The following is a 14184-nucleotide window of genomic DNA, read 5'->3' as shown; positions in this document are numbered from 1 at the left end:
TAAGATTTATTGATACAACCATAAAGTTTTACAGGATAAAGAATAACAACATTTCAAAATAAATGTTAAATATTCAGTCAAATGACACAAACACATTTATTAAAGCTACCGTCTATAATGACACCGGTTTAACAACTGTACAGTTGAAAAAGTGTTAGTGACCTTAACAAAGCAAGGAGTCCTGAGCACAACTTGGTGATTCTTGTGAAAATAAATATAGATATTGACCATGTTAGACAGCAGTGCATCAGTCAACTTGCAACATTTGTGATTCGCACAAATATTTCAACTTATTAGTCTTATTTATAAAGGTTTTAACTTCCTTAGTTTCTGAAACTCCTACTAATATCATAAATATCAATACTGTGTGACTGTGTAGACAACATTTTATGAAACAATGCCAATTTCTGCTCAGTATTTCATACCAGCATATAATAGTGTTATATATATATATATGAACAATATAAATAATGGATTTAAAAAATAATACATCTGAAAATGTCATAAAAATGACTAATAATAAGAAGTGCAGTCATCAGTGGTGAGCTATGGCAGTATTCTGTGGTCTGTGATACACACAGGTCTGAAGTTAATACAAGCTGGAAAGACAAAAAAAGGTTTATTACATTCAACATCACACAAGCAAAGCTCAACAAATGCAAATGTATAGTTTGAGTATTTTGTATGACACACTGTAGCTGTTATGCTGTTTCAGGTGTTCATAAAGTCATAACTGCTGCAAATAGCCTCCGGGTTCACAAGGAACTGCTTACATGAGTTTCTCTAGTTTACTGTCTGGATCGTCCAGTAGAACAGATAGCGGCCTCACGGCTGAATCTGTGAGATTGTTTTCACTCAGGTCCAGCTCTCTTAAAAGTGAGTGCTTGGGTCTCAGCGCAGAGGCTAAAATAGTGCAACCTTCCCCTGTGATCCCACAGTTGGATAACCTATAGAAGTATTAGTTAAGTGTAAACAATATTATAGGCATAAATCATTAATCAAAGAAAACTGTAAAATACAATATTCTTCTATGAAAGAAACCTTTTGGATGTAGAGTTACCTCAAAGTGTCCAGTTGACAATGAGGATTTTCCAATCCAGAACAAAGGATTGTAATTCCCAGATCTTGTAGATTATTTACTCCCAAATTCAGATCTCTAAGACTCGAGGATTTTTCTACAAGAGTTGCAGCCAGTGAATCACAGCAGTCAACAGTTAAACCACACTGGCTCAAACTAGGGAAAACAATGATAGAGAGACGTTTTTTATCATTTATAAAAAATCATTATATCTCACTTTTTTAGAAGTTTTTTATTATTACAATTGAATGTTTTCTGTTTAAATATTTTTTTTAAATAATAATAGTAATTTATTAATGTGTTGGCAAAGCTGAATTTCCAGTCTTCCGTGTCACATGATTCTCCAGAAATCGTTCTAATTTGCTGATTTGCATATTTTTTTCAGGATTTTTTTATTTATATTTGATTTAATTTATTTAAGTTTCTTTATTTACTATTTTTTTTGTCACTTTTGATTAATATAATGCATTATAATTGAATAAAAACATTCAGTTCTTTAAAAAAAAATCTTCATAATTATTATCTGATATATTAGAATGTTATTGAGAGTATTTGTGGAAAACATACTCTAATTTCACAATGTTGCTGCTGTGATTCCTCAGGACAGGAGAAAGGAGCCTCATCCCTGCGTCTGTGAGCTCATTATTGCTCAGGTCCAGCTCCATCAGATGAGAGGGGTTTGAGTTTAGAGCAGCAGCGAGGACAGCACAACCTTCCTTTGTGACCCCACTGTCTCCTAAACTGTTATGAAAGACGTTTAATGTTAAAACATTTACAATTCAACAGTCACAATTCAGGATCTAAACAAAGAAGACCAACTTCATAATCAGAAAAGCACACCTAGTGTTGGGGAAAGTTACTTTTAAAAGTAATCAGTTACAATATTGTGTGACTCCCTTTAAAAAATGTAATTACCCTTTAATTACTTTTATGGAAAGTAATGCGTTATAAGTTTTTCACATGGCTGAGGCTTGTTCTCTTCCAGGCCTTTCAAGTGTTTTTTTATTGAGAAGTTCTTTTTTGCATGTGTTTAACGCAGAAATGCATTCAACAATGCATAACATACTCCTTGATTTTATTTTAAAAAGACATCTACCCCCAGTTTCATAGACAAGGCTTAAGATTAGTCCCAGACTAAAATGCATTATTGAGCTGTATTAACTGAAAGCAACTTTCACTGATATCTTAAAAAATATGTCTCTGCCATTGTTTTGTCTCAAAATGTACACCAGTAATATTTTTTTTTCTAAGGCACGTTTATAGAAGCTACCTAAATGTCCTAATTGAACTAAGGCCTAATCCTGGCTTAATCTAAGCCCTGTTTGTGAAACCGGGCCTTAGAATATTGTTATGTTCTGACCACTTAGAATATTGCCTGACCGCTTAATTTATATGAAAATATGTTTATCACCAAAAAAGTTGAAAGCAATGTTTTGTTACCTTTTTACAATGTGTCTGTTCATACATGCAAATTAATTAAACTGACAAGTAATGTGCATTACTTTAAGAAACTAACTCAAATATGAATGTGTAAATTAATAAAGTAATGTATTACTTGTTACATCAAAAAATGAATCTGATTATGTAATGCACATTACTTGTAATTTCCAAGACTGAAATTATATGCACATCTACCTTGCAAGCACTATAATAAAAGTCTCTAGGTTCTGCTCACCGTAACGTCTCCAGCCTACAGTTGGAGTTCTTCACTACTTCAGCAATTCTTGATACACCAAAATCCTTTATGTGGTTCTGTCTCAAGTCCAGCTCTCTCAGAGGACCCGGGTTAGAAACGAGGGCTGAGGCCAAATCAGCAACACCCACCTCTGTGATCTCACACAATGCCATCCTGAAAACACAAGAATTGCTTAAAGTGTTCGCTGTGTGTAGGATTTAAGTGGAGATTTGAAACACTTACCTCAAAATCTCTATTTTACAATGAGGGCTTCCAAGTCCATTTGAGAGCATTTTAACAGCTTCATCATATATTGCGTTGCCGCTCAGGTCTAAAGCTTTAAGGGTTGAGAAGCCGGACCTCAGAGCTGAAGCCAAAGACTGACAGGATTTCACGGTGAGCAAACCGTAACTTAGCCTAAGTTTGGAAAAAATATAGACATTTGAATTAGAGATTAATATTGATAATAGCACACCGCTCAAACATTTTGGGTCGGGAAGATTATTACAATATTTTTAAAAGAAGTCTCTTATTCTCACTAAGGCTGCATTTATTTGATCAAAAAATACAGTAAAGACAGTAATATTGTGAAATATTATTCAAATTTTAATATATTTTAAAATGTAATTTATTCCTGTGATTTCTGAATTTTCAGCATCATTACTCCAGTCTTCAGTGTCACATGATCCTTCAGAAATCATTCTAATATGCTGATTTACTGCTCAAAAAACATGTATCATTATTATTATTGTTGAAAACAGTCATGCTAATATTTAAAAAAATATATATATATATATACTTCAGGATTCTTTGATGAACAGTAAGCATTTATATGAAATGTATTTATTTTTGTCATTTTTGATAAATTTAATGCTAAATAAAAGTGTTCATTACTTACCGACCCCAAACTTTTGAAAAGTATATATGTATATGACAAAACATTTCATTAACACAAAGTACCAAAGAGTTTCAAGTCGGGAAAGAGGATGTTGTGTTACAGCTGAAAGCTTCTCCACTCCATCATCTCCTGGGTTATTCCAGTGCAGGTCGAGCTCTCTTAAGTGAGATGGGTTGGACTGTAGAGCTGAGGCTATTGCAAAGATGCCTCCAGGTGTAACTCTGCAATCCTTGAGCCTATGAATAATGCAATGACATGTGATCAGAAGGACCAAACAAATTCTACATTTGGTATTGATGCCTTCCAATCAACTGAAGTGGGGTGAGGAAGGATGTTTACCTCAGTATCTCAAGTTTACAGTGCTGATGCTTCAGGTAATTGGCCAAGATCTTAATTCCTGCTTCTCTCAGACTGTTTTCACTCAGGTCCAGCACCCTAAGGTTTGGGAGATTTGGGAGCAGACCTGATTCCAGAACCGAGCAGCCGAGTGTGGTGATTCTGCAGTATGAGAGCCTGAGGAAACAGTAACACAAGTGGCACTAAATATCAATGCGCACAATATGAAATCATTGTTTTGAGGACATTACTAAATTATTCTGATAGGCCTAGACACTGCACTGATTTTGGAAACTGGAATTCATCCAGAATAGATTTATTCTGAGAGCTGAGAGTAAACTCTTACTGGCAGCTGAAAACATTATTATATCATCCAAAATATTTAATAAACAGAATATTTAACAATACATTTCTGCTTGTCTGTGTTTGCGTGTTCCAGGCTGTACTGTACATTAGTGGTGGGGATTTTTGGAGTCACTCTTTATGCAGATTACATTGAAGTGGCAACATGTGACTGTCATTATGAGAAAGTCTGTAAAGAATTCAACCAACTGATTCGTTCTGAGTGAATCGTTGAATCACTCAATCAAATGATTCGTTCAAAAACGCTGTGTACCGAAACGAAGCACCACCGTGTAAGAACTATCAATATTATGTCTAAAATGCGATACTCAATTATAGTAGTAATAACAACAATCATCATCATCATCATCATCATCATCTTGGATCAAACAGGATTCATGTTTTCACATCACATTTAAATCTAATGTAATTCAAAACTAATGTTAATTAATAATTTTTTCTTGAACTTTTACTCAGCAAGGACACATTAAATTGACCAATATAAAGATCTTATACTGTCTTATATTATATTATCTTAAAGATATATCTGTTCTTTTGAACTTTCTATTCATCAAAGAATCCTGAAAAAAATGTATCAAGGTTTCCAAAAAACAGCATATTAGAATAATTTCTGAAGGATCATGTGACTGGAGTAATGAGGCTGAAAATTCAGCTTCACCATCACAGGAATACATCCCATTTTAAAATATATTAAAACAGAAAAACAGGTTTAAAATTTTAAATGTTACCTTTTTTTTACTGTATTTGCTTTTCTGTATACACAATGTATCTTTACACACACTCACACACACTCTAACAAACACACACACACACACACACACACACAAACACATACTGTGTATCTATATATATATATATACACACAGACACATGGCCAAGAGCTTTACCTCAGTTCCTGTAAATTGCACAGTGTGTTTTCCAGTCCGGCTGTCAGAAGCTCCAGTCCCTTGTCTCCAATGGAGTTATTGCACAGATCTAGCACTCGTACATTCGAAGAGCTGGAACCAACAGTGGAGGCAAGAGCTCTACAGCATCTCACAGTAAGTCCACAATTATCCAGTCTGGAAAATATAATGTAGATATAACACTATTCACACTATTAGGATAACTTTTAAATATAAAACGTCAAAACATGAACTCACAGAGCTGATTCTGAAGCTTTGACAACTGGCAATAATCTGGTAAGGCCTTCGTCTGATCTGATGTACTTCTTCAAGTCAAACACATCCAGCTTCTCTTCTGATGTTAATAACACAAAAACTAGGGCAGACCACTGTGCAGGGGAGAGTTTAGAAAAATGCCCAGAGGTCAGGAAGCGCTGGACCTCCTTGACCAGAGAGAGTTCATTCACTTCATTGAGACAGTGGAACAGATTTATGGACTTTTCTGGCAAGGACGTCTCCTCTATCATCCTCTTGATATATTCAACTGTTTCCTCAATGCTCTGACAGGCTCTGCTACCAGATTGAGAGAGCAAGCCTTGCAAAAGGGTCAGATTGGACTCCAATGAAAGGCCGAGAAGGAAGCGGAGGAAAAGATCCAGGTGTCCATTCTCACTCTGTAGGGCCTTGTCAATGGCACACTTATGCAACTCAAACAAGGTGGCCTCTTGATGCACTTCATGATCAAGAATGTTGATGTGATGGACCTTAAACATGACATACACATACATGGCTGCCAAAAACTCCTGAATGCTCAGATGGATGAAACAGTACACTTTGTTCTCAGTTATTGCAGACTCCTCCCTGAAGATCTGTGAGCAAACTCCTGAGTACACCACGGCTTCCTTCACATCAATCCCACAGGCCATCAGGTCTTCCTCATAGAATATCAGATTGCCCCTTTTTAGCTGTTGATAGGCTAGTTTACCCAGCTTTAAAACCATGTCTTCATCCTCCAGGCCTGGGTTGTAATCTTTAGTGTATCTCATGTTTTTCGCTTTGGATTGCATCAGAAGAAAGTGTGTGTACATTTGAGTGAGAGTCTTGGGAATTTCTCCATCTTCCGCTTCATTGAACATTCTCTCTAGCACCGTAACGGAGAGCCAACAGAAGACTGGTATATGACACATGATGTACAGACTTCTTGACGACTTTAAGTGTGCAATGATACGGACAGAGAGGTGTTCATCATTGATTTTCTTGTTGAGGTATTCTTCTTTTTGCGGGTCAGTAAACCCTCGAACTTCAGTCACCAGGTCGATATACCCAAGAGGGATTTGACTGGCTGCTGCTGGTCGAGACGTTATCCACAGGAGGGCATCAGGAAGCAGCGTGTTATTGATGAGATTGGTTAACAAAACGTCAATAGAGGCAGGCAGAGTTGGGTTATTCAACTTTGCGTTGTTCTGGAAATCCAAAGGAAAGCGGCATTCATCTAGACCGTCAAAGATAAAGAGAACTTTTTGCTTTTTGTGACCATCTCCAAAGCCTGTTTCCATTTTGAAGTGTTGGAGAAGCTCAATCAAGCTAAACTGTTTTGCTTTCATCAGGTTCAGCTCTCGAAACGGAAGTGGGTACACAAACTCGATATCCTGATTAGCTTTGCTCTCGGCCCAGTCCAGTATGAATTTCTGCACCGAGACCGTTTTCCCTATGCCTGCAACTCCTTTAGTCAGCACACATTTGATGGGTCTGTTCTTTTCAGTTGAGTGTTTAAAAATGTCATTGCATTTGACTGGAATGTCTACTGTGGTTTTTCTCCTCAACGCCATCTCAATCTGTCTCACTTCATGTTCTTTGTTGACATTCTCACTTTCCCCTTCAGTGATGTAAAGCTCTGTGAAGATGTCATTCAGGAATGTGGGATCTGATTGTTTGGACATGTCATTGTGAATGCATTGAAATTTTAATTTCAGTCTTGATTTATAGTCTTGTTGGCACTCCATGGCTGAATTGGACTGTACTGTAGAGTCAGGAATATTGTTCTTGTGATACCTGTAAAAAATATATTGACAATGAAATGACTGGGCTCTCACGCAGAGAACATTACCGTCCAAAAATTTGAGGTCGGTAAGATTTTAAAAAACAACAACAAAAAACAACAACTAAATACTTTTATTAATCAAAGACCTTCATACCTTCGTACTGAATAGAGAGGTACCCTTTTCAGATCAATTGGATCCAGCATAGAACTGGTACTTTTTAAAGAAACATGGCTTGGCTGATTTCGTAAAACCATCCTTGAATGAGAGAAATTTTTGTAGAAATCTGTTTATTCAATCATTTATCTCATGCATGATAAAAAAAGACACTTTACCACATTTTTCTCACCATGGAGTCCCAGAATATGGAATGCTTAAATCCGTCAGATTCATTAAAAATTCAGTTCACCGGTCCACACTTTTTCTTCAGTTAACTTCATGTCCAGTGGTTCAACAGCTTACATCTGAAAAAATATATGTGACAATATTTTTCTCTTCTGGGAAAATGGACCAAACATGGAAATTTTAAGAACTATCAATACATAAGACGCATTAAACAAGACATGCCTGGACACAATCAGGGAATGATTGGTGAACAAACGCATGATATGGACTACAAACAAGAATTTCAAAATGTAAGAATGATATGATCAAAAGTGAGAGGAAAAAGATAAGAAAAAAACCTAGAATGTTGCAAGTTTATATATCACAACCACTTATTTTAATATCTCATTTGAACTTTTATTAAGAAATTCTGATCAAATCTAAGTATCAAGTATGTTCAAAATAATATAGAAATGTAGAGGACTTTCTCTTAATCTAGATATGGTGTAATGTGAACATTTATGTTGCAATTTACAAAATGCAGCAAAAGGATGAGGAACCCTTAAGTATAGTTGGAGAAAGCAGTTCCGTATTCATGTGTGGTTTTGTTTGAAAGAAGTGGTTCTTTGTTTTGTGGCTAAATTGTATGCACCATTTTACAAGTAACCTCATGTCACACAACAGTATAGCCTTTTGTGTACATACACATAAGGTTGTTTGATAAGTGCTGAGATTGTATTATTAATTCTTTTTAAGCACATTTCAAAATCTTGAGCATATACTGTGTATATACGATATATATATAAATACAGTACCAGTCAAAAGTTTACAAAATTTTACCAATTACAAAAATGTAATTTATTTTTGTGATGCAAAGCTGAATTTTCATCAGCAAGTACTCCAGTCTTTGGTGTCTTATGATCCTTCAGAAATCATTCTAATATGCTGATTTATGATCAATGTTGGAAACAGTTGTGCTGCTTAATATTTTTTTTATAACCTGAGATACTTTTTTTCAGGATTATTTGATGAATAAAAAGTTAAAAAGAACTGTATTTATTTAGAATAGAAATCTTTTGTAACAATATACACTACCGTTCAAAAGTTTGGGAACAATAACTTTTTTTTTTTTTTAGAAATTAGTACTTTAATTCAACAAGGATGCGTTAAATTGATAAAAGGTGATGGTAACGATTTATATTGTTAGAAATGTTTTTATTTTGAATAAATGCTGTTTTTATGAATAAATGCTGTTAACGTTTTACTCATCAATGAATCCTGAAAAAAGTATTCCAAAAAAATATATTAAACAGGACAACTGTTTCCATCATTGATAATAACTGAGTATCAAATCATCATATTAGAATGATTTCTGAAGGATCATAAGACACCAAAGACTGGAGTACTTGCTGATGAAAATTCAGCTTTGCATCACAAAAATAAATTACATTTTAAAATATATTAAAAAAGAGAACCATTATTTAAAATTGTAATAATATTTCATAATATTACTGTTTTTTTTTTTGTTTGTTTGTTTAACTGCAGGCTTGATGAGCATAAGAGACTTCTTTCAAAAACATTTTGTAAACTAATACTTTCAAACTTTTGACTGGTACTGTATATATATATATATATATATATATATATATATATATATATATATATATATATATATATATATATACATATGCATGTACACTTGATGCCATGTGATTTGGAGGACATCACATGCAAAAATCATCACCAGTGCTTAAAAAAAGCATTGTTGCATCATACTTTTGAACTAGGCTACTCATAAAATGACATTGACAAAAAGTAGAGTGTTACATCCTGTTGGTCTCAAATTACCCTCAAATTTCTTTGGCTTGATCTATTTCCTTGTATGAGTTTTGCTAAGAAATATGCCACTGTGTAATTTAAGTTAAAAACGATGACAACACCAGTAAACACTGAATCACATGCCCAGTTAAAGTAAAAAGTCATTTTTAGTCATTCCTTTTGCCATTGTGAGTATAATTAAAGAACTTTTGCCTTCTAATATTGTGCATTTTTAATAAGGTGTTATTATTATTATTTGTATTATTACTACTACTACTACTACTCTATATAGTGATGCTTATGGTAGGCTATGGTGTCTGGACTGAGTAAAAGACATAGGCTATTATAAAAGAGACTTAATGAGAGATAAATTGAACATTTCTAGTAGGTTAGAAACACTATTAGCCTACTAAACAAAGTCATCTAATTATACAAAAAAGCCAGAAATTTAAGATGAAAGTAGACAAGTAGTCTACTAGGATTTAAAAAGCATTCAAGCATGTAGTAATCCACTGTAGGCTAATGACAGTTTATTATAAAAAGCTAACTGTCAACCTTTATCGATTGTAAAGTTGAAATATAGGCTACCTTTTAAACGTTAAAGTCTAATTTACGTATTTGTAAGAAACTATGTGTACTTACGAACAAGCCGGTGTGTAGCCCATGTCCAAATGTCCGCTTACAGTATACTAGTACTTTCGCTTCAGTGATTTCACTCCTGTCAGTCAATGATCACATGGTCATAAATGGGCGGGTTCTGGTTTAGATCATAATGGTTGAAGTACTTGCACTGTTGGTCTCTTCTTTCTTTCAAATTATATAATAGCGTTTTCCACTAAAATGTTTACAAAAACGATGTAAAAAAAAACAAAAAAAAACACAGAAACATTCAACTATAACTCTTGTGTACCATGATTTTTTAAATATATATTTATTAAAATTTGAATTTAATAAAATAACTTTTTGAAAAAGTTTCAGGCCTATTTTTACCTGTGGAAAGTGTCAGCATTGTCTAAAATCAATCAATCACATGATAAAGTGATTTCCATTCCACAACCAATCTTTTTTTTTATTATTGTGTAGGCCAGTGAATTAGTGAATTCAATAGAATGGAAATTAATTTGATTTGAATATACTTCACTGACCCCAGAGTCAGACAGTCAACAAGAATTTGTACTCCAGTCTGTCAGACTTTCCCCCCTGATGTGATGTTGGACTCAATCAGAACTGGAGTCCAGCCAAACACACACAAACACTGCAGAGCTGCTCCAAGAGGATGTGCGTATGTAGGCTATGTATGTAGTCCTGAGAGCTTTATCAGAGTGCACTAACAACACGCTCCTGTGAATACCATGAAGACCAAGTCTCTCTGTGCGCCTCGGCTTGGCCTCTTTGAGGACACTGGTGGCAGATACAGGCGGCAGGTCGACAGCGGCTCACCGGAGCAGAGCCTCGATCAGCCGGCGGAGAAGAGGCCCAGAGATCCGCGCTTCACTTTACTGCCGGAGAGATCTCCATACCAGCCCTTAGTGGAAGATGACAGCCAACACAAACTAAAGGAGGAAAAGAAAGCGAAAAAGAAAGAAAAGTATAAAAAATACAAAAAGGTAGGATGAATATTTAACTTGGTAACACTTGCACAATACTGTTCAAAGGTTTAAGGTCGTTACTTTTTGGTTTGTTTTTGAAGGAATACGCATTTCACCAAGGTTGTGGTGCTGGATATTTTTCTGGCAACTGATGCATTTTGCAGTTTTGATGATTAGCATTTTTAAAAGAACAGCATTTATTTGAATAAAAGTATTATAAAAAAATAATACATTTGTTACCAAATATACCATTTGAGTATAATATTGCTTGTGCCTCTCCCTAAATATCATAAAAGATTTGTATAGAATATAATAATAGACTGAATTAGATCTAGATCTAGAACATAATAGACTGACTAGGATGCAACTATGCATTTTATATTACTGCTACTATAAATAAAATACTAGTAAGTAATCTAGCAATGACTAGTCTTTATTTTCACTACTAACTACTACTAGGCCTACTACTACTAACTTTTCATTAGTATTTATTCACTATTGTTACTATTGGGATACAGACAATCCCAAGTAAGGCCTACTTGTTAGTTATACTTTCCAATAAGTATTCCAATAGTACTGGTAAATTAGAAAATTTTGTCATTGTATTCTTGTGGTTCAAATAACTATTCGATTCTGATTTTTATTAACAGTTGTTGATGTTAATTTTCTTATTATTTATGTATTATATTTATTTATTTACTTTTTATCTTTCAAAAACTTGAGGGAACTTGGATGAAATTGTTAACAATGGTTATCCTGATTTAAAATCTCACAAAATCTACCAATGAGTTTCCAAATGACCAGTGCCTTGGTCACGAGTGAGAGAAGTGACATTATTCAACAGAAAAGTTGTCATGTGTTATTCAGTAATGGTAAAAAATTATTTAAAAAATTTAATATTATTTTCCATATAGGGAATTTTGATTATGAAATCATGCACAGATAAAATTCTCACTTCAGGTAATGCTTTGTATATTATAACCACAAAAATAATTAAATTGTTTAAAAAAGCAAATGACTTTTCTAGTGAATTTGCTGACCCTGTGTTAGACAAGGTCAAAGATCAACGGATGACCTGTCTGGCATCTTAGACTGTTTCCTTATCAGACTTAGCCAATTTAAACTGCTGAGACTGAGTAAATGGAGTATCTTTAGTAAACACGGCATCTCACTGTAATCCACTTAAAATATCTATCATCCCTGTTTTTTTTTTCTTCAAAGCACCTTCACCAAAGTAGCTTGTAGTAGTTTGGTGCTAATGGCCAACTTTCTCAACAACATAAAGTGAAATACAGGGCTCAACAATAAGTATTTTCTGTTGCTGGGCCAGTCGGGCCAGAATTTCAGGTTCATACGTGCCCTGACATTTTCACTGGGCGCAACCACAAATAGGATAGATTTTACTTTTTTATTGCAACATTATGGACAACTCTAACATGAGACTCAAAAAGTTACAGAAAACCAAATGTTTAAATTTGCAAAACATAAAGCACACGAATGGTGATGAATGTAAGATTTTGTTCAAAATGCGGCAAAGAATGAGAGACAATTTACTTGCATTATGTTTTTAACATTAGCTTACATTGCATTCACTCAGTATACGGTATCTGTTTTTGCCCATATCGATGATTTGAAAAACAACTAGGGCTAGTACATAGTCAGTCATTTGTTATTTTGGGAGGAAGGGGTCATTCAGATCACATGCAGTGATCCATTGTCATGCAGCAAATGTTTCCTCCCACAGGATAAAGCAATGCATCCTGTTTCTGGCCTGTTGTCACACAGAGAGACCGTCACTAATGTAAAGACACTAAGCTACATGCTGTTTACGGTTTAAAATGATAAAGCCTAGTGTTAATCCAGCTAAATTGTCTACTTGGAATTCCAGTATTTAAACCACTCAAAGTCTTAATTCCTATAATATTCCTGCTGGCACAGGCTAAATCTCCTGGATCTGTGAGTGAAAATAGTTATTTTCAAATTAATTGGATTGCGTTTTAATCCAATTGTTAAAATGATTTTGATTTGTTGCTTAGATTTACAAAAAGGCCAAAGCATTGTGAGCACTGCTTTTCTAGCAGTCAAATTATTTTGAGTTTAAATATTTTTATTTGGAATTTCACAAAATAAAATCCTTTGTCCTTTTTAACATTTAAAATTGTTTTTATTCATTTTAATATAAGTAAATTATCTATCCAAAAAATAAACTTACAATTACATACAATAAAGGGAAAAAAATACACACAAAAAAAAAAAATCATCACAGTTATGAAAAAAGAAAAAAAAGTATAAAAGGGAACTAGATCTTTTTATATCAATTTAGGGGATTTTTTTCCTTAGGTATTGCTTTTTGTCATGCAATAATTTTAGTATTAATTCCCTTGATTATGTAATTTATTGTTCATACAATAAACACACACACACATTATTAAATTGTATATGAATTATTATATAATATATAATATGAATATATTACATAACATATCATGTAATAAAGACAATATATTGGTTGACTAAGTTACAAATTCACAATGTGTGTTCTTTTCAACGCTCTGCTTGTCTTACAGAACGTGGGGAAGGCTCTTCGCTACAGTTGGAAATGTCTGATGTTGGGTCTGCAGAACTTCACTGTGGGATACTCCACCCCTCTTTCTGCTGCCGCCACAATTGTTCCAGATTTCCACCCGGGAGGAGCCTGGGGTTGAGAGAATCCGTGACCAGCATTTGTACTTTACTGTCAGGACCCAGAATCTTCTCATATGGAGCACTTAATGCTGCACATCCAGATGCTGACCCTACATCTGCCCTGGACATGCAGCTCAACCTCTCATGCTGTTAATTGTTATATATATATATATCTTCTCTTTGGATTTGTGATAAAGTGATTTTCACACTGCAATTGAGATCTACAGCTGTAAGGAAGACATATATCTTTTTATACTCTTTTATTTTATTTGTGTATATTCTGCTATGATTGAAAGAATTTATTCAATAATTTCTGTATAAAAGTGATGAAATATTCTAGTTTATAGAACATGTAGGCAACTAACATTTCGACTGAATCTGTAATTATTTTATGCATATGTGCTTGGATCACCTGATTATTTTATTTGCAACTCACTGTATAGATGTCAAATGAACAGGTGAAAGTGATTTAGACTATTTAAAGGAACAGATAGG

At 34.2% G+C, this 14184-nt stretch overlaps 2 protein-coding genes across 2 annotated transcripts; one reads left to right on the top strand and one right to left on the bottom strand.

Annotated features, from left to right (window-relative positions):
• Positions 1–461: 461 nt before the first annotated feature.
• Positions 462–10135, bottom strand: nlrp12l (NLR family pyrin domain containing 12-like). The gene is made up of 13 exons (XM_084429228.1): positions 10058–10135; positions 7623–7737; positions 7430–7531; positions 5493–7286; positions 5238–5411; positions 3991–4164; positions 3714–3887; positions 2997–3170; positions 2754–2927; positions 1646–1819; positions 1061–1234; positions 774–947; positions 462–599 (listed from the first exon to the last, which is right to left on the bottom strand). Exons 2-13 carry the CDS (start codon positions 7664–7666, stop codon positions 590–592), a joined length of 3342 nt encoding a protein of 1113 aa, XP_084285354.1. The 5' UTR covers positions 7667–7737; positions 10058–10135; the 3' UTR covers positions 462–589.
• Positions 10136–10648: 513 nt separating this feature from the next.
• LOC311302921 (uncharacterized protein) lies at positions 10649–14172 on the top strand. Its single transcript, XM_084429053.1, has 2 exons — positions 10649–11022; positions 13572–14172. Exons 1-2 carry the CDS (start codon positions 10768–10770, stop codon positions 13707–13709), a joined length of 393 nt encoding a protein of 130 aa, XP_084285179.1. The 5' UTR covers positions 10649–10767; the 3' UTR covers positions 13710–14172.
• Positions 14173–14184: the final 12 nt, after the last annotated feature.

Source organism: Rutilus rutilus (genome assembly GCF_951802725.1).
Source record: "Rutilus rutilus genome assembly, chromosome: 13".
NCBI lineage: Eukaryota > Metazoa > Chordata > Actinopteri > Cypriniformes > Leuciscidae > Rutilus > Rutilus rutilus.
This window is presented reverse-complemented; position numbering and strand designations above follow the sequence as displayed.

Excerpts from the sequence above, each read along its gene's own strand:
- nlrp12l (XM_084429228.1), bottom strand. The coding sequence starts at position 7,666 with ATGAATCTGACGGATTTAAGCATTCCATATTCTGGGACTCCATG. Across the intron at positions 7,532-7,622 it reads CCATATTCTGGGACTCCATG|GATGGTTTTACGAAATCAGC; the intron begins GTGAGAAAAATG and ends CTCTCATTCAAG. Across the intron at positions 4,165-5,237 it reads TGCAATTTACAGGAACTGAG|GCTCTCATACTGCAGAATCA; the intron begins GTAAAGCTCTTG and ends CTGTTTCCTCAG.
- LOC311302921 (XM_084429053.1), top strand. The coding sequence starts at position 10,768 with ATGAAGACCAAGTCTCTCTGTGCGCCTCGGCTTGGCCTCTTTGAGGAC. Across the intron at positions 11,023-13,571 it reads AGTATAAAAAATACAAAAAG|AACGTGGGGAAGGCTCTTCG; the intron begins GTAGGATGAATA and ends CTTGTCTTACAG.